General features: G+C 34.4%; 1 protein-coding gene across 1 annotated transcript; it reads right to left on the bottom strand.

The window, feature by feature from the left end:
- Positions 1 to 210: 210 nt before the first annotated feature.
- Positions 211 to 7849, bottom strand: LOC132190154 (lisH domain-containing protein C1711.05). The gene is made up of 7 exons (XM_059605056.1): positions 7531 to 7849; positions 5103 to 5167; positions 4353 to 4393; positions 3233 to 4074; positions 2136 to 2225; positions 1958 to 2019; positions 211 to 768 (listed from the first exon to the last, which is right to left on the bottom strand). The coding sequence occupies exons 1-7, from the start codon at positions 7768 to 7770 to the stop codon at positions 663 to 665; spliced, it is 1446 nt and encodes a 481-aa protein (XP_059461039.1). The 5' UTR covers positions 7771 to 7849; the 3' UTR covers positions 211 to 662.
- Between the last annotated feature and the right edge of the window lie 11395 nt (positions 7850 to 19244).

Below are 19244 nucleotides of genomic sequence, written 5' to 3'. Positions count from 1 at the left end.
CAAACTGCAACTCACATTTTTATAAGTTTACAAATAAAAATTTGTTTATCTAATTAACTAAAACACATAATCTTAATGATAATTGAATAACTAATCATTAGAATAAATCCTTAAAAAAATGTGTCAAATAATAAAGATTATTTATTTCATATGAAGAATAAATAAGTGAAGCAGGTCATCAGCAAAGCTCAAATTCGTTCAAAAAGTAAATAAACAAAGCTTGAACATGTAATCTATCTCAATAATAAGTTCGAACTCGAGTCATAGTCAAAATAAAATTGAACAAATGAAGCTTAAAAATTTAGTACTTAGCTTGACTAGACTATATTACTGCCCTAGCTCTAGGCAACAACTTTCCAAGAAAATCTAATCCAAACCCAATGTCCTACGACAAGTAAACGGATCAAAAAGTGGTTGTAGAGAAAAAGATGAATAGATAAATGCACTAAAGTGGGGGGATTCAAAGTCTCGAAATAATTTAGATAAAGATGTACAGGTCCTTGAATTGAATTGACTCCAAATTTGTTTGAATCTGGTACATGGAGGAGTACCACAGCGACATAGAATTACCATAATTTTTATAAAAAATCACGCTTCAATATTGTGCTCAAAGGAGGAGAAAGAACAAAAAGTGGGGACTTGTCTCACACAGAAGTTGCTAGTCATTCTTCATCTGAATAATTGAACTTAACGGAGTGAGATTGCAAATCAATCTGCCCACCTCTATATGTCCCACGCTTCTTCTTGGTCTTTTCATGCCGAAAATCCCTGAGAGAGAGAGAGAGGGAGAGAGAAAGAGGTGTCAGGCTGCTTCTCTATACAATGAAAATAACAATGGCATCAAAAGAAAGATTCTAATTGCAATGCTCATGTTCAATCACTCTTGAAACCTGAATGTTCACTATGAGTAACATAGCATACAATGAAGAAAGCAAGTCAATATTTTGGAGAATTTGCTATTTATAGTGTTGATCTTCCAGTCCTCGCATTATGTCAGAAAATTTATATTTTTTTGGCAACGAGAAAAGAAAATTTCAACAGAAATAAACTCCTAGATGCAAAAGGCAAGCACCTCAGGAAAATTGCCGAGCCTTGCTCTAGCATCTACACTATCACTGGCTCACCTTGAACTTTCTATAGATGAGGCAATTGGTACATTATTAACACGGCAAACTGTAATAAAAGAGGAGAGGATAAAAAAGGAGAGAGAGCCTAACTAAACTGCCATCTGAACCAGGTCCAACTGGAAACTATGTTAACAGCTTAGGGTACATTCGGTACGTGGAATAGCTATTCTATTAGAAAAAATGAATAGCTTTTATTAGGAATGGAAAAATGTGGAATAGAATAGCTTGGTGTTAGAGTAGAATCCTTATCATATACTCTAACACTTGGAATAGGCATTCCCATATATTTAGTAATAGCTATTCCTTAAATTTAAAAAATAGTCATTCCCTCGAAAGCCATGAGAATGGCTCTTTCAAAGCTATTCAATTCCACTTTCTTCCATTCCCAATAAAAGCTATTAATTTTCCTAATGTAATAGCCAATCCGCATACCAACAGTCATTTCCTCATAGGCCAAGAGAATGGCTCTTTCAAGACTATTTGATTCCACCTTCTTCCATTCCCAATAAAAGCTATTCATTTTCCTAATGTAATATTCATTCTGCATACCAAACATACCATTAATCTTCACTTTGGTTGCCAATAATGATAATCAAGAACAGCATTAACACAACATTGTTATCAAATACGGAGAGGGAAAAAAGGGGGAGAGAGCCAAACTGAACCGCCAACTAAACCAGGTCCAACAGGACACTATTAAAAGCTTAATCTATGGTTCGGTTCCCAACAATGGTAATAGCAGAACAGAATTGAGGCAGCTTTTACCTCAACAGAATGAATAATGTTCTCCAACAAATACACATATATAGATGGCATACAGCATAACATACCGTCCTCTAACTTGCCCAAGAATTTCTTGTGCTTTTGCACCATAGCCACTTTCTGCCCCATCCTGCAGAGATTTGACCACGGGTCAAAATTTAATACAAAAAAGAAATTACAAAAAAAATGATAGCAAGGGGGAATAAAATGGATGAAACACACACGTAAAGCATCAGTATATCACACCTTTGCCCAGTAAGAATTATCTTCAAGCCTCTTATCAGTGAATATCACCTCCTCAGCTTTTATCCGCCGAAATGCATTAGCTGTCTTTGGCTGCAACAAAAGAAGCGATCAGCGTGAATATTACCAGGAATCTACTGTTGTCTAAGAAATATTGCAAACTTGTATAGAGCAACCCTCACCCTTACACAACATCACATTTGGACAGAAAAGCCATTGCCTCTTGAGCAACATCCTCATCAACACACAAACCCCTAGGTGTGGTCGCCCACCCCCAATACAAAAAAAAAAAAAAAAAAAAAAAAAAACTCTTTTTTTTCACTTGCACTTTTCTTTTCTTTTAAATAACTTTATAGGGGTATAGTTGGTATTTCATATGGCTTCCGTTTGGAAATTAACAAAAAATGTGACAAATGGACTTGGATTGAAAAAGGGCTTAAGCTCAAGACTATTATTGAAAAATGGCTTGCAACTGATTTTGTTTTTCTAATTTCTTAAGAATTTTTTTATTTGTGTTTTTCTAAAGCTTCTTAATTTAGTGTTTCTCTTGTATACTTCTTATATACTTGGGTTGCGCCCCTCTGCACCTTTTTAATAAGATTGAATTACTTCTTTAACAAAAGAAAAGATAACATTATTTTCTTCATATTCCCTATCATATTTTTAACACTGAAAAGACACATAAAAGGACTTCACATGATATATGGACAATATCATTCCCAACCACTTAATGTATGTAGCATATGCTTTTCTTAATGGAGAGCATGATCACTAACATACCATGTAGAACTTCAAGCAGCAACTCCTAAGTTTGCAACATATATAAAACCATGTGTCATCAAAACCGTGCATATGCATATTTTATATGCTAGAATTTTGATACAATGGATGGTCTCTTGTGAATACTAGATAAATGCACATATTATACTCATGATGGTAACAACAGCAAAGGACGTGTAGTGAGATTGTACTCTAGGAACAGATCAAACCTGTGGGCACATTCGATAAATAGAAGGATTTGGCTTTTAATTTTGAAGATGATTCACTTGTGTGCTTCACTCATATGGTAGTATAGACTAAGAAGGTAGTTAGAACCATACCTCAACTGAACCATTATGTTGGTTCTTAGTTTTCTGAAAGGCAGGTTTCTCTCCATTTTCCTCAAGGCTTCCATTTGTCTGCCCATCACTTACTAGGGACACATTCACCTCTGCAGGCTGCTCACTTCTCTCAGATTGTTGCAAACCTTCTACCTTTCTACGTTTTGATTCTTCACCTGCTTTTTTGTCGACAGGCTGTAAATCATTTTCTTCAGAAGCCAATCTTTTTCTTTTTTTGGAACTTTTCTTCTTGTTGTTAGCCACATCGTCATCTGGCGTTTCACAATCATTATCTTTAGAATGGTTTCCATTTACATCTCCTGTCTCAAGATCCTCCAAATTATCCTTCTTCTTTTTCTTACCTTTAGATTTGACACTCTTATCTTCTGTAGTAGCACTAGAATTATTAGCTTGGGCATCTCTTGAACACTCCACAGATTTTTCCTCAGTTGCTCCAGGCAGTGATTCTAATAAGGGATGTTCCACAGAATTAACTAGAGATCCGGAATCTGACTTGCTTTTCTTTTTCTTTTTCTCCTTGCTTTTCTTATCAGGTTCCTCCTCCATATGAGATACACAAGCAATAAGACCAGCAGGCCCCTTTGATATTTCTGTGTTGAATTGTTCAGTTCCTTGACCGAGCGAATCAGAAATCTTCTTGCTTTTCTTCGTCTTTTTAGATCTTATATTTAGTTCTGGGGCTGCATCATTTGTTATTATCTCCTTGGCATTGTTAGAATTAGAAAGTGTACTAATTTTGTTGTTTTTCTTACTTCCAGTCTCCACAATCTCAGTAGCGTCACGTTCTTCATCTCTTTTACTAGTGTCCTCAATCTTTGTATCTGAAATTTAGCAGAACTAGAATGAGTTATATCAACATTTATCAAATAAAGTACATCATGCTGCCACTGAGAAGGAGGTAGAGAGAGGGAGAGAGGAAAGCCATAACCCCACTAACATAATTAAATTTCAAAAACAAAGTATTTGAAATTTCAGCAGTCCCCAAGGGATAGTTCAATTGGCTGGAAGCGGTCGAATCTCCCCTTCCCCCTCCTCTTGGGGACAAAAATTTACTTGTCAAAAAAAAAAAAAAAAAAAAAAAAAAAAAAAAAGAGCATACCTTGCTTGTCCTGGTTGCTTACTTCTGTGTTGGAAAGATTCCTACATAGAACAGAAGCTCAAATAACATGAGAATAGAAACTGGAATTCAATCTCTAAATTGACAATAGCATAGCATATGCATGTATGTATCACACACACACACACACACACACACACACATACATATGAGAAAAGCACAAAATGCAAAAGATAGATTTGGCAGCTGACACCAGAAGGGACATTTGTCTGTGATGGCAGCTGACATCATGAAAACTATGGTTGTGAAGGCTTTTTGATGTCTTACAAAGATATACCCACGTTAATCATTATTGAGAAGTAAACTGCAGTGCTATAAAGAGAAATTGGAATAATAGATATTTGATTGAAAGGAATAGCAAAATCATATTCTTGTGGCCAACTCCAAATGGGTAAACTATGCAATATAAATGGCAAGAAACATGAGCAACAAAGTCTAGCACACACATTTCCAATAAAAGTATATTAAGTCTTATGCCTTATTTACTTGTCCAAAAAATGTTTTATGCCTTGTGAAGACACAAGAAAAAAAGTAGAAGACATCAAGGAAAATAGATAATTTATGATTAAAAGGCTACAAAGATATCACTCAATATATATGTCAGAGCCACTATAAATAATGATATTATCTTAGAGTAATTCTTGTGGGTGCATGTATGTGTACGCATGTGTGTGCATGCATGAATGTCTATATATAGCCAAACACATAAGAATGAACAATTTCTTATCATACCACATGTCCAAATACTTGTGGTAAATTTCTTCCAAATCCAGTGTGGAACCCTTCTGACCATCTTTCTGCAGCAAGAATAAGATGAAGAACATTGACAAGCGGATTTGGGTTAAACTACAAAAATATGCTATCAAAGAATGAACCAGAACTCTTTCATAGGACACCGTTCGAAGAGAAGGGGGGAAACTAAACTACACATAAACACATTATCAAGGACTACGATGTAATGGTTTACTCAAACACGTCAGCCATACTTTTATATTACCGGGTGCAATGCCAAGCAAGTAAATTCATGTGATATGCATAATTAAGTCAAAAATGTTGAAGGGAACTAGAAATCAAAATCTTAACGGAAAACAATATGCGAATTATTAAAAATTTCTAATATGGTTCAATTCAACATGCCTACAAGGCCAAGAAGAAGGTCAACTGAAAAAACAAGCCAAGCCACAAAACTGATAGAAAATAGAGATGGCCTGCACAAGAAATGGCTTGTACATTTAGCGATGCGACTGAGTATGTATATATGTAAGTGTGTGAGTACTTGTGTGAGTACATTATAAATAAGACAATTTATTTAAACAAATCCAAAAAAGGGAGAAACCGAGTAGACAAGTATGAAGGAAATGCAGAAAATTTAAGAGAATAAATAAATTAAATCCAATGGTCTATTAAATTAAAAAAGTCCAATCTCCAAAGTAAAAAACAATAAGCAACTTAAGTCCACCTTATCACCATCTAACTTCTTATAAAATCATATGTCAAAATTCACAAGTATCCAACTTCCAATATCTTAACCTGAATCGTATAACCCAACATCTCCACAACCAATCTCAACAAACCACATAACAACAAGAATACTAGTGAGCAAAGTTCCATACCAATCGAGAAATGAAATAGAAGCCAATCCACAGTCTTCACACATAAAGATCCTTGGGGAAAACTGGGTAGAAGTTTTCACTTTGGGATAGGGTCCTAGTGCCACATCTATAGCATCATCTGACATACATATCTTTTTGGAAGCCTAAGACAAGATATCACCTCTACACCAGGCAAGAAGCCTTTTAGGTCCAAAAATAAGTGTCCATTGTAATTACTTAGGGTAGTCTGTTATGTAATACCAAATTAATCTAGCTAATTAATTGCCTGAAAACACTTCGAACCACTCCTTTAAAAAACTAAAGGACTAAAAATCAGATCACAGATGAAGATTAACAGTTTGCAAAATTATTTATCAAAAGAATATTTTCCAAACAAAGATCACTCCCTCATGCTTTCAGATAAAAATTTGCAAACTCTGCACTCTAAATCTTCAGGAATATCTTAAATTTACACAAATCCTGCTGATTTCCTTGGTGTTGTTAGTTCTATTGAAAGGTAAGGTTTCTATTACTGTTCTGTAAGAAGATACTTTGAGCCAAATGCACCATTGAACTAAACAATCCAAAGAAACACCAATCTCCATTCCCTTCTCTTTCCTCCATATTTATATCCTCTCACTAAAATCACTCCTATCGAATGGACTGTTGGACTATTTCCATAAGGAAAACCTGAAACTTTCCAAATAAATCCTCAGCCAAATCTTTGAGCCAATCGATATTGCTAGCTCCACTTCTAACGATTTTAAATGCACTCACCACCATGGTACAGAGAAGCCAAGGGGAAAACCCATCTTACACTTCAGTTTAATCTGTACTTTGAAATGGCAAAACCCTCTGCATTTTTCACAATTTACAAATTTGTTGCTAATAGAGAAAATACAAACGGCATAACCAAGCTGAGGTGGCATATATCAGACAAGGTTAAGAAGACTCATAATCTTAACATTATAGCTAATCACCCTATACAAGGTCCAAAATGCATAGAAATTTTATATGCCTCTCTAACAAAATTATATCTAATGAATCACCCCATATAATGCCTTATCCAAAAAAAAATCAGCATACTCGATATGCCTTTCTAAAAAACCTTCACCATTCTCTAAAGTGCAAGACCACAAACCTAACAAAACTAAGCATAGAGCGCAATTATTTAGATCAGGTTTATTGAGTAAGCGGACCCCCTATCACACCTATGCTCCTTACATAGCTAATCATAACATCCAATATTGTTTTGTACATGTGGTCCGCGCAATTCAGAACCTAACATCATTGGGTTCGTTCTATTGTCAATCTTTCTCCCCTAAACACTTCAAATGCATTTAACCAAATAACAAGATGATTCTATCTTCATCCAAGAAAATGATTTACAGATGCATATTGCAGTAAACACAAACAGATGCATAGATACATTAATCAAATATAGGAACAAATAAGCATTGCGCATATCACATGCACAAAAGTGAAGAATCAAGCAAAAAAATAGAAAACATTGAAAATCCCTAGTTCCTCTACTTTCCCGGCAACCAAACAGAACCGTATCCACATACCTCGACCTGCGCTTCGGACCGAAACTTCTTGAGGGTCTTGGAGAACCCACTGCGGTCCAAGAACTGAGCCACAGCTTGGAGGAGACGGGCCTTCTGGTCCGCGGTTAGGGCAGAGGAGGAGGCCTTGCCGCTGCTGGGCTTCTTCATGGTGGTTAGGTTCGCGAGCAGAACTTGGCGAGGCTTCAGGGCTAGAAGGGAAGGGTCCACTGCTGGGTTCTCTCTTATTAGGGTTTTGGGCATGTGAGCGAGCTTTACCACTCTCTGCGAGTGTGGGTGGGTTTAGGGTTTTGAGGTTCCCTGGCTTAATATTTTATTAGGACATGTAACAGTTGATTGAACTACAAAAGCTAACGTTTTACTGTAATAATTTATTTATCCAAATAAATTTTGATCACCTTTTCCTGCAAGTAAATCTCATATAACATCTCTCAGATTATTGGCCTAAATTATAAGTAATTCGAATATATAATTATTATGAATCTCAATCTATTCTTAAAAAGAAGTGTTACATATCCATTTCTTACTCATCTCTTTTGCAAATTTATCATTAAATCTATAAAATTCACGTGTGGATCTAGTGAACGGAAATAGACAAAAAATGAAAACCAAACATTTCTCACTTTTAAATGCTATAATTTTGATATTCGCATGATTTCTCAACTTAATCTTAAACACATAATTTGTGATAATTTAATAATTCTCTTATAATTTTCTGTTATTGATTTTCAAATGATTTCCATCACATTATTTAATGATATAGTTCATTGTCACCTTATATTATTAATCTACATCAACAAAACAAAATAAAAAATAAAAAATAAATCAATCTACCCTTTTTTTATAAATAAAATTGTAAAACATAGGAAGAATACAACAACATTACAAGATAGAAATTGATAGGGAGGCTCTAGGGGTGAAAAGGTAGACGGTTATTAACCGCCCACTAACCGTTAACAGTCATAACCGCTAACCGTCTTAAAAGCGGTTAATAAAAAATCGTTAACTGCCTAGTCGGTTACGATTAGGTGTTACTGAGTTTGCTAACCGCTAACCGCCTTTATTCTATAATATATATTTATATATTTTATAATAATAATAATCTTTATATATATAACATGATCAATTGATCATTAAATCATAATTATTATTTTTTTAGATAATTAAATCACAATTTAAGTATTAATGTACTACCATTATAATTATATGATTATATCACATGATCAATTAATTATTAAATCATATGATTATATAATAACAAATTATGCATATATAATATGACATAACTCAAAAGTATACAAATTCATACTAATTCAACAATTAAGTACCTAAAGACTTATTTTCAATGTATGCTATAAACTTATAAGTCCATATATATTATAAATTATAATTATACATATATGCATATTGAATAATATAAATGAATAAGATCAATACTTAATCATATGATTCAAATTAAATTTAAATAATTAATCATAATATTCATGTACAATGATAATATGATTCGTATAATATCAAATTAAGTAATTGGCATTGGATTAAACAATGTGTTACTTATAACCACAATTGAAGTATTAATGTATTATATATATATAATCATATTAACTTTTTTTTCTATTAGTATAACTTGTAATCTTAACAAGTTATGATTTACATTTAAGGATTTTTTTTTTTAAAAAAAAAAAGTATAAATAGATGTAAATTAATGTAAATTTGGGGTCAAATATTTTAGATTTTTCAATATGGGCTCCTTTTAGAGCAATTTGGCCCAATGTGGTATATAAGAGAAAAAGCCCAAAACTGAAAATTGGCCCAAAGGCCCAACTTTGAAAAAAACGGTTATAGTAGGCAGTTATATGTTTACTAACCACTAACGGATGCGATTAATAAAATTTAGTAACGGTTACGATTAGCAACTATTGGTAAGGATAATACTAGACATTCCAACATTTTTTCCCAAATGATCTGGTTTATTCAATAAATAAATAGATTTATATTGTGTTTTTTTTTTTCTTAAATGAATGTGAGGTCCAAATCATTTAGGAAAGGAAATTTGGGAAAAAGTGTTGGGATGCCTAGCAGCCCTCTAATGGTAATAACCGCTAACTGCAACCGCCTTTTCACCCCTATAGGGAGCCAACACGAGCCATGATCCCTTTTTTTAAAAAGCCCCCTTAAGTTAGAGCATCCCAACAAGCCCTCTAATATTGTTACACCCCCGTTTTGGCGATAAAGTGGAAACATGAACAAAATGATCCTTTAACTAACAAGGAAATAAAATGAACAAGCAAGCCCAAGAAAAGGTAAAAGAAAAAAATCATTATAAAGAGTTCTTAACATAATATATATAAGATGTCATCTTTAATACATAGAAGTTGGGATCATAATACATAAAGTGTCCTACAAAAGAAGGAGGTGTAATAACAAAAAGTAAGTTAGTACAAGAAAATCATAGCCTTCCCAGATATAAGTGGCCTCCTATACGCAAGACTTTAAATTAAGGGCTATACAGTATACAAAAGGATCAAAAGTTGTATAATCTACGTAACAAAAGTTGCATAGTCTATATGAGTCTTAGGTTGTACAATCTATTTAAAGGAGTCATATGCACTACTACTGCTTCTACTACTACTCCGAAGAGAAGTGAGTCAAAGAGTCTCAATCATAGGGTCATATGTTCGGATCAATGATGACCAAGATGCCCACTGGTATCTCCGTCCTCAATGCTATGATAAGTAATGCCATTTGAAAAAGTTTATAGAGTGAAAGGGTGAGTTTGACAACTCCGTAAGTAAACACAAAACAACAGTAAGAATATGAATTATTTTGAGTGAAATGAGATGTTAAAATACATGATATACATATTTTATATCACAAATTCATTTAGGTACAACAATAAACTTTGCAGAATAAAGCAACTAGCAAATAAACCATGAATAAATACATCATTAAGATTAAATTAGCTATATAAGATAACTTAAGAGCTCATTCCATTCATTTTTCTTTCCATAAACTGTGTGTTTACCCCTTTGACCAACTCCGATAGTCATAGGGCATGTTTGGAATTTGAGGTGGCTAAAAGTGCGTTTAAAACTCAAAAAGTCCATTTAAAGAAAAAAGTACTCGTTTGGTAAAGAAATTAAAAGCGTTTTTAACGGTTCAAAAAGCCTAAAAATTGCCAAAACGCACTTTTGGCAAAAACTTAAAAATGAAGCTTTTACCAAAAAACGATTTTTTACTTAAAAGCTCTATTTCTCAAATGCAATCCCAAACAGGCTCTTAAACTATGAGCAGCGAATGTTGGCTTGTCCTGAGGGACTCTATAGACTCATAATGTGGTCACAAGGGAGAGCGGGGCATGTGGTGGGGATCTTCCCTAGTCGAAGTACCATGATCGAGCACCAGACCGTCGTCATATGAGAAAGCCATCGGGCTAATAGCCTACACCTTCATCTATCCGTCCTTCGGTGTGGTTTGCCATGCTGTCCATGAACTATACGTGTTAAGTGATCCGGTACCAATCATAAACATATCACTACGGTGTCATGGGGTCAAAACATATGAACATGTATACACATATATGTAACTTTGAGAACTCTTATCATTCATAACCATAAGACGTACCAATCATGATGTAAATCTTTTCATAATTATAGCATGAGAATTTAAAGCAGTCATATCATGTAAAATTCTTAAATCATAGTATGAGGATTTATCATGATTATATCATGTATAAAATATGGAAGGAAGTATAGCATTGAAACATGTAAATAAGTGAGTGATAAAATTTCCAACTTTTTTCCAAAAAGTTTACAATAAAACTTGTATTGGGGGTTTTAGGGGTGTGTTTACTTACCTGGGTGTGATGAAGGGTGGCGTTAGGTTGCTTTTCTACCAAGATTATTTATAAAGATATGTTAATGAGGATATTCAGAAATTTAATAAAAATGTTGGGTTGTTTACAAAAATTACTGTATGGTGATATTATCTGAGAATGTACTATTAATCTAATTCCACGCGACTCTTTGCAACTTTCTAAATGCTATAAACATTGGGCTTTCGTATGGGTTTTGAAGACAAGAATAACTTCTATAAGGACCTAGCATAAACTAGCTACTTTGTGTCCTCCAATAAAAAATGAGCACATCAGCATATTGCACAAAATGAGATAGAGAGAAAAACACTAGATTTTTACTTCTCACAGCCCATCGTTTTCCACTTAGTCGTGATAAAATAACCTACTACCCACCCCACCAAGCCACCACCACCGCCACCTCCCTTTCCATCGTTGAGGGCCGCCAAACACCACCACCGGTAAGTTCTTAGATTTTTTGTTTTTCTCTCTCTACTTTCTCTAACTTTTTGTTTATGTCTGTGTGTGTCTCTCTCTCCATATGGTTTCCACGGGCAAGGATTTTTGGAAATGCTTTATGCTAGAGCAAATCTAATATACTTTGGAAAAATTGGAATGGTATTAAAGGTGGTAGTTACCAATACATAAGAAGAGCAAATTTTGGCAAAATAAATACAAGGAGTGCCGACTAGAATCCTAAGTAAGGGGAGATTTAAAAAGAAATAAAGAAAACTTGCTCTTTGGGAAGATATAAAATTTGGCGAAATATACATCAGAAGTGCGATGAAGAGACAGTTTGTTGTAGAGGTTGTTGTTTGGGTGCTGTTGAAGTAGCGGCAGGGGAACATTTGGTGGCGTCCGGCGGTGCTTGATAGAGGAGAGGGTGGTGATGGTGTGGGCAGTAGGGGTAGGCGGTGGGTCTCTAGTTCTATAATGAATTTACGATTAAATGGGAAAAATGGATTTTGTAAGGAGTAAAAATCCAGTGTTTTTCTCTCTATCTCATTTTGTGCAATATTCTGATGTGTTCATTTTTTATTGGAGGGCACAAAGTAGCTAGTTTATGACAAGTCCTTATAGAAGTTATTCTCTTTGAGGACATACACATTGTCAAGATATAAGTAAAGTGACTAGATCATACCTCATAACAGGTTGTGACGAAAATGACATTAATTTCTCATGCTAATGCTGCTCAATAAGTAAATCATAGAATCTTCAACCATATGAACCTTAGTTTTCAAGTTTTAATCCTTGCTTCAAAATAAATTTGGTGCTTACCTAGAAAGTCCACACAAAACCAACTGAAAATTTGCTCAAGAATTAGCCAAAACTCAAGAAATCAAACCAAATTGAAACTCCAACTCATAAACCTCACTTCTAACAATTCTCCTCCCGATACAATCCTATCAACTATCTGAAACTTTAAAAAATCAAATTCAAACCTTACTTATATTCGACCATTACAGACATCTCCACAAAATCAAACCAAAATCACACATCAATTCCTCAAAATCAAACTACTTGAAATCTCAAAACAACAATATATCAAGTTCTACCATCATTCAGCTAGTTCCCAAAAAATCAACTAAAGACAAAACCCCCAAAATATGCAAAATCTCAAGCCTAAAATATTTACGAGCCAAAAACTATAGTGACCCGGATAATTAACTAGGCTTAGGCATCTTAGCTGAGGGGATAATTTAGACTTTGGGTCACTAGGAACAACTGGAAGGGCACTTTGAGAACTTCAAACTTTCTGACCAACGTTCGCAGGGGGGACCACGCAAACGTACGCATGGGGACCGGTCGAACGTTTGTTGACTTCTAGTTGACCGCTAGATAATGCCCGAACGTACGAGGCAGCCTTTATTCCATTGGATAAACAGTACGCAAACGTTCGCCCCTATGGTACCAAATGTTCGCTACTTTTCATAACAGTCCCCACAGCACTCACAGCTTTTCCCACCTATAAATACCCTACCTCTACGCTACCCTTAAGCCCATTTTTGCTCTTGTGCCCTCTGGAGACCCTGTGTGAGTGATTTTGTGAGCTTTGGTTGTTCTTGAGGAAGGAGGAGAAGCTTTTGGAGGTTTTGCTTCTAAAAGGTAACCTTCTACGCTTAAGTTTCTCTTTATAGTCGTTATATTGCTTTTCTAGACTAGCTTAGTTGTTAGTTTGGACTTTTAACTAGGTTTTTTTGTCTTTAATCTTGGCTTAAGCTCGATTTAACATTTTATTTTCGTTGAACGTATTTTCGTATGCATGGAGACGTTGTTTTGGGATAGGAGGTGCTAGAAAACCTTTTGATAGCCCTATGACTGGTGCCAGAGGTTTAGGAGGACGTGTAGACCAAATGAGGTTCCAGCTGAACCTTCTGGCCGAACGTTCGACCAAGGAACCGAATGCTCGCCCAGGAGTGCTATAGGGGAAACGTCACTTGGGCCAGATGTTCCGTAGCTCCTGTTTTCATGTCTTAGGTGTCACGCCCCTGTTTATGGTGAATAAGGAAAACGTGAACTAAAATAATTCATAATTATTAAGGGAATATATAATACTACTATTATTATTATTAAACGAACACAAAGAAGCCCAAGGGAAAATAAGAGAGGCAATTGGTATAAAAAGAGTTTTTAATATACTTAGAACATCATCCAAAACATATAAACTAAGAATCCATAATACATTTCAAGTCCTTCAAAGGAGGTATAAACAAAAGTAACTAATATAGGGAGGTCATATCCTTCCTAGGTGTCAGAGTCCTCCTATACATAGGATTTGTATGGTATACAAAAAATCAAAAGTTATACAGTCTACATAAACAAAAGTTGTATAGTCTACACTTGTCCCAAGCGATCTATAATGGAGTCCTAGGCACTACTATTGCTGTAGCTCCTGCTAGTCCACAAAACAATAGGTCCAAGTATCCCAATCATTGGGCCAGATGATTGGCTCTTTAATTACTAGGAGGCCCACCGGTACCCTTGTCTTCAACACTATTATAAATAAAGCAATCTAAAAAAATAAAAAAAATAAAAAAATAAAAAAAAAGGGAGAAGGGGTGTGTTCAACAACTCAGTAAGTAGCCACAACACCAAGATGCTATAAAACATGCTATGCAAATTTTTTATGTCATAATCTCAGTCATGCACAAAAATAATCTTTATAGAATAAAATAATTAACAAATAAAGTAAGAACAATAAGTAAATAAGTTATAAAATGAATATGCACTTCCTTTTATTTTTATTTCTAAAGAAAATCATGTTTTACCCTTTGACCCGACTCCGCAATTTTACCATGAGCGGCGCACGTTGGCTTGTCCCGAAGGACCTATAGGCTCATCCTGTCGTCATAAGAGAGAGCTATCACGTTGGGAACTTCCCTAGGTGAAGGCCACCTGGCCGATAGCACACATCTTCTCGTAACCGTCCTTCGATGTGCTTGCCATGCTACCCATGAGATTCGGTACCAATTGTGACTTGTGTAATACCTCGAGGTTAAACATTTATTAACATGAATGCACATGTAACATTTCATATAATTTTTGCAAGCTCATCTATAATCGTGTAATACACCATGAAACCTTAAGAGCTATTTTCAGTCACAATGACAGTCATATATAAATCATAAAAAAAATAAGATAATTGTAACACTTAAAATTCTTAAACAATGACATGTGAATGAATAAAACTTGGCATTAAAATATGAAAAGAAGTGCAATCATGTAAGTGGATGATTTATAAAATCCCCAACATTTTTTCAAAGATTTATAATAAAATTTATTGGGGTTTTTAGTATTGTGTCCCCTTACCTGAATTTGATAATAGATAGCGTTGGGTTGTCCTCCTACCTAAATAAATTGTAAGGATAAGCTTAGAGGAGTATTCTGGAATTTCAAGTCTAAAATTTAAATTTAAATACTGCACATATATACAATGACCATACTTATACATATATACATATATACAGTATTTGTAAAATCTACAGAAACTAACACTCAACAACAAACACTCGTTGAATAAGCCTTTTACAAAAATCCTAAAACAAATACCCATCAACTACTACCTAATATTCACCCATAAACTTCACAAACACCCTCATCGATCAACATCTAGAAATTAACCAAGAAATACAAAAATCAAACCTCAAAACTCCATTTGGCTAACCCATAAAATCTCCATTAGAGTTCCCATGATCAAGCACCAAATTGAAATACAAAACCCAATTATAATCAAGAATCAAACTTAAGAGGAGGAATTTACGGATATAACAATGGGTACAGAAAATCGTCATGAATATATATCCAACACATAAAAAGCAAGCAATAAAAATATCTTCAAAAGGACAGAATATCCAACGGAGAAAGAGAGAGGCGATTTCTTACCTTGAGAAGCCGGTTAGATGATGTTATGTTACAAACTGTCATAGAGAAGAGGAAAAAAAAAAAGAATTAACAATGGACAGTGAGAATCATGATACATAGAAGAAGAAGAGCCTCAAAGGAAAAGAAAAAGAAAGAAGAATGTTATAGTTTGTATGAACGGTTTAGACACAAAAAGTGGAGACTATTAAACTTATTCAACTTATGTTAACCTAATACAAGCATCATATTATATAGGATTAGGAAAATACAATAAAGACTAAATGTAATACCCCGGTCCCATATTGGGAAAATGAGAAGAAGCCCACATAGAGTGGGTTGTTTTTAAAGATACAAGCAAACGAAAAACAACTAGAAAAATATACTCTAACACTCCCTCTCAAGTTGGAATAGCTTGGAGCACACAATACAAATAACAAGATAATTAAATAAAGCTTCAACACCGGTTGAAAACTCATCACAACATTGGATCGGTTCTCGCCTCAAAACACCAAGGCCGATCGGATACATCGATCCATAACAACTTGGGATCGGTTCTAGCCATAAAACACCAAGGCCGGTCGGATACAATGATCACCAACAATCAACAACAAATTTTTCACATGATTAACCAACAAGTTTCACTGGAAAACAGTTACTAAAAAAATAAAAAAAAATAAAAACATAATAGAAACAGTGACAAGAGGAAAACTACACAAATATAGCGGAAACACTACTACAAACAAAGGGCCAAGGATTTAAACCCTAAGACTCTAATACCATATTATACACTACAAAAAAAAGGCAATTTTGTGACGTGTCAAACGGTTCCAGTTTTTTGCCACGTCAGTAAATGTTGACGTGCCAAACCTAGCACGTCAACAAATTTTTTTTGACATGCCAAAAGTGGCACGTCAACATTTACTGACGTGTTGAATATAACACGTCAGGATTTACTGACGTGTCACTATCTGACACGTCAGTAAATTTGAATTTAATTTTATTTTAAAAGTTTTTATTTAAATAACATAATAATTTAATATTTACTGACGTGTCAAAATTAGACACGTCAGTAAATATTGACGTGTTACTTTGACACGTCAATAGTCACAGTGGCACGTCAATAATTTATTGACGTGTTAAAATGACACGTCAGTAAATATAATGTTTATACATATATAATATAAAATAAACATGATTTATAAAAAATATATATATATATATGATAAAAGGAATTCCTGACGTGCCAAATTTGGTACGTCAGGAATTCTTGACGTGCTAAATCTGGCACGTCAAGAATTTTACGGCGTGCACCACGTATGAAAGCGCGCGTCGATTCTTTTTTTCGCCCCATATATATATATATTCACGGCGTTACTTTATGTAATACCGCGATCGGGGATGTGGCTTAAGAAGGCCAATGACGACATGGCCGCATTTGCCTTCTATTTTTTTTTTTTTTTTATCGGGTTTACATATATATATAAACCGCATTCGATATTTTTATTTTTACTTTTTTTTTAAAAAAATATCAGGTATATATATATATCGTAAATTTCTGACGTGTTGGTTTGGCACGTCAGCATTTACTGACGTGTCAAAACTAGCACGTCAGAAATTTCTGACATGCTAAAATTAGCACGTCAAAAAATAAAAAAGCAGGACATTCAATTTAATTTTCTCTCTTCTTTCTCTCTTTTATTATTTATTATTTCCCCAGATTTACTTTTCTTATTTAATTCCAAATTTTTTTTCTCTCTCTTAATCTCCCTCTTCTCTCTCAATCTCTCTGAATCTCCCTCTTCTCTCTCACTCTCTCTGCACGGCTACTAGAAGAAAAGCAGATCAAGAAGAAAAAAAAAAAACAAAAGGAGAAGAGAAGATCGAAGAAGAGAAGCAGAAGAAAAAAAATAAAAATAAATAAAAATAAAAATAAAAATTAGAAGAGAAGAGGATCGAAGAAGAGAGATTTTTGATTTGAAGAAGCTCTAATTTGGTTTATTTTGATTTGATTTGAGAGATTTTTGATTTTTGATTTGAAGAGAAGAAGATAGAAGAAGGAAGAAGGATAAAGTTTATATTTTGATTTGGGTTTTTGATTTTTTGAAGATTTTTTGGGTTTGGGTTTTTGAAAATGGAGGAAAGAAGAGAGAGAGAGAGAGTGCAAATGGAGGAAGGAAGAAGGCAGCAGGGAGAGAGCTGGGGGAAGAAGAAACGTACTTCTTCAGACTAAAAAAAATATTTTTAATTGAAAAAAAAAATCCAGAAAAATTTTAAAAAAAGAAAAATAATTTTTTTAATAATTTTAAATTTCCTGACGTGTCAATTTTGGCACGTCAGGAAATTTAAAATTATTAAAAAAATTAATTTTTCTTTTTTTAATTTTTTATGGATTTTTTTTAATTAAAAAAATTTACTGACGTGTCAAAATTTGACACGTCAGAAAATTTTTTGACGTGTCAGAATTTGACACGTCAAAAACTTTTCCTGACGTGTTAAATCCAACACGTCAGTATTTTCTGACGTGTTGGATCTAGCACGTTAGGAATTTCTGACGTGCCATATTTGGCACGTCAGAAATTGCCAATTCCTGACACCCACATTTTTCATGACTGAAACATGTCAGGATTGCCCCGTCAGTAAACCTATGTCAATAAAAAATCCTTTTTTTGTAGTGTATAGTTTGTATGAACGGTTTAGACACAAAATGTGGAGGCTATTAAACTTATTCAACTTAAGTTAACCTAATACAAGCATCCTATTATATTAGATTAGGGAAATACCATAAAGACTAAACAACCTCCAAAACCCTAATGACTCAAACCCTAACTCTTCTAACAAAGAAAAGAAAGAAAGATTACAGAAATTTTGGAAGAACGTGAGACAAGTTTCTTATTCCTTGGCTCGGTACAGAATGTGAGGAAGATGAAAGGTTTTTGGCTCTTCTAAAATAACCAAAGAGGGAGAGAGAGAAGAAGACTCATGTAATCAGGTTGAAAGACAAGTGGCTTCTAAAAATTTGATTGAGCTAAGCATGTGAAATATGTGTCAAAGGAAGAAAGAGGGAGAGACACGTTTATGCTTGGAGGCTACGGTAGTTTTGAGGTTGTAATTAAACAATAATTCCTCATAGATTCTAGAAAGCTTCCTATTATCTAATTGTTAATGACCCCCCACTAGCAGTTACCTAGTTTAATGGGTCATGCTAAATATATATAACAGATAAATAATAGTAATAACACTTATAAATGTCTATAATACTATTTTACCTTCTGTCGATCCGAAATAAAAGTCCATCCATGTTGACTAGGGCCAAGGTCTGTAACAAGCGCCTCTAGAAACCATGTCCAGCTATCTTTTGTCTTAGCCTCTACAACAGCCATTGCAATAGGGTATATATTGTTGTTGGCATCCCTGCCCACAGCAACCATGATTTGCCCCTTATACGTACCCTTTAAAAAATATGCATCAAGACCTACAACAGGCCTACACCCTTCCACAAAAC

The sequence above is a fragment of the Corylus avellana genome, chromosome ca8 (genome assembly GCF_901000735.1).
Source record: "Corylus avellana chromosome ca8, CavTom2PMs-1.0".
NCBI lineage: Eukaryota > Viridiplantae > Streptophyta > Magnoliopsida > Fagales > Betulaceae > Corylus > Corylus avellana.
Note: the sequence above shows the minus strand (reverse complement) of the source record. Positions and strands in the feature narration are given on the sequence as shown.

What these genes read in the sequence shown, in the direction of transcription:
- LOC132190154 (XM_059605056.1), bottom strand. Translation starts at nt 7,770, where the DNA reads ATGCCCAAAACCCTAATAAGAGAGAACCCAGCAGTGGACCCTTCCCTT. An exon ending in AAGCAACCAGGACAAGCAAG is followed by an intron (nt 4,075 to 4,352) that starts GTATGCTCTTTT and finishes GCTAAATTTCAG; the next exon opens with ATACAAAGATTGAGGACACT. An exon ending in ATAATTCTTACTGGGCAAAG is followed by an intron (nt 2,020 to 2,135) that starts GTGTGATATACT and finishes AAATCTCTGCAG; the next exon opens with GATGGGGCAGAAAGTGGCTA.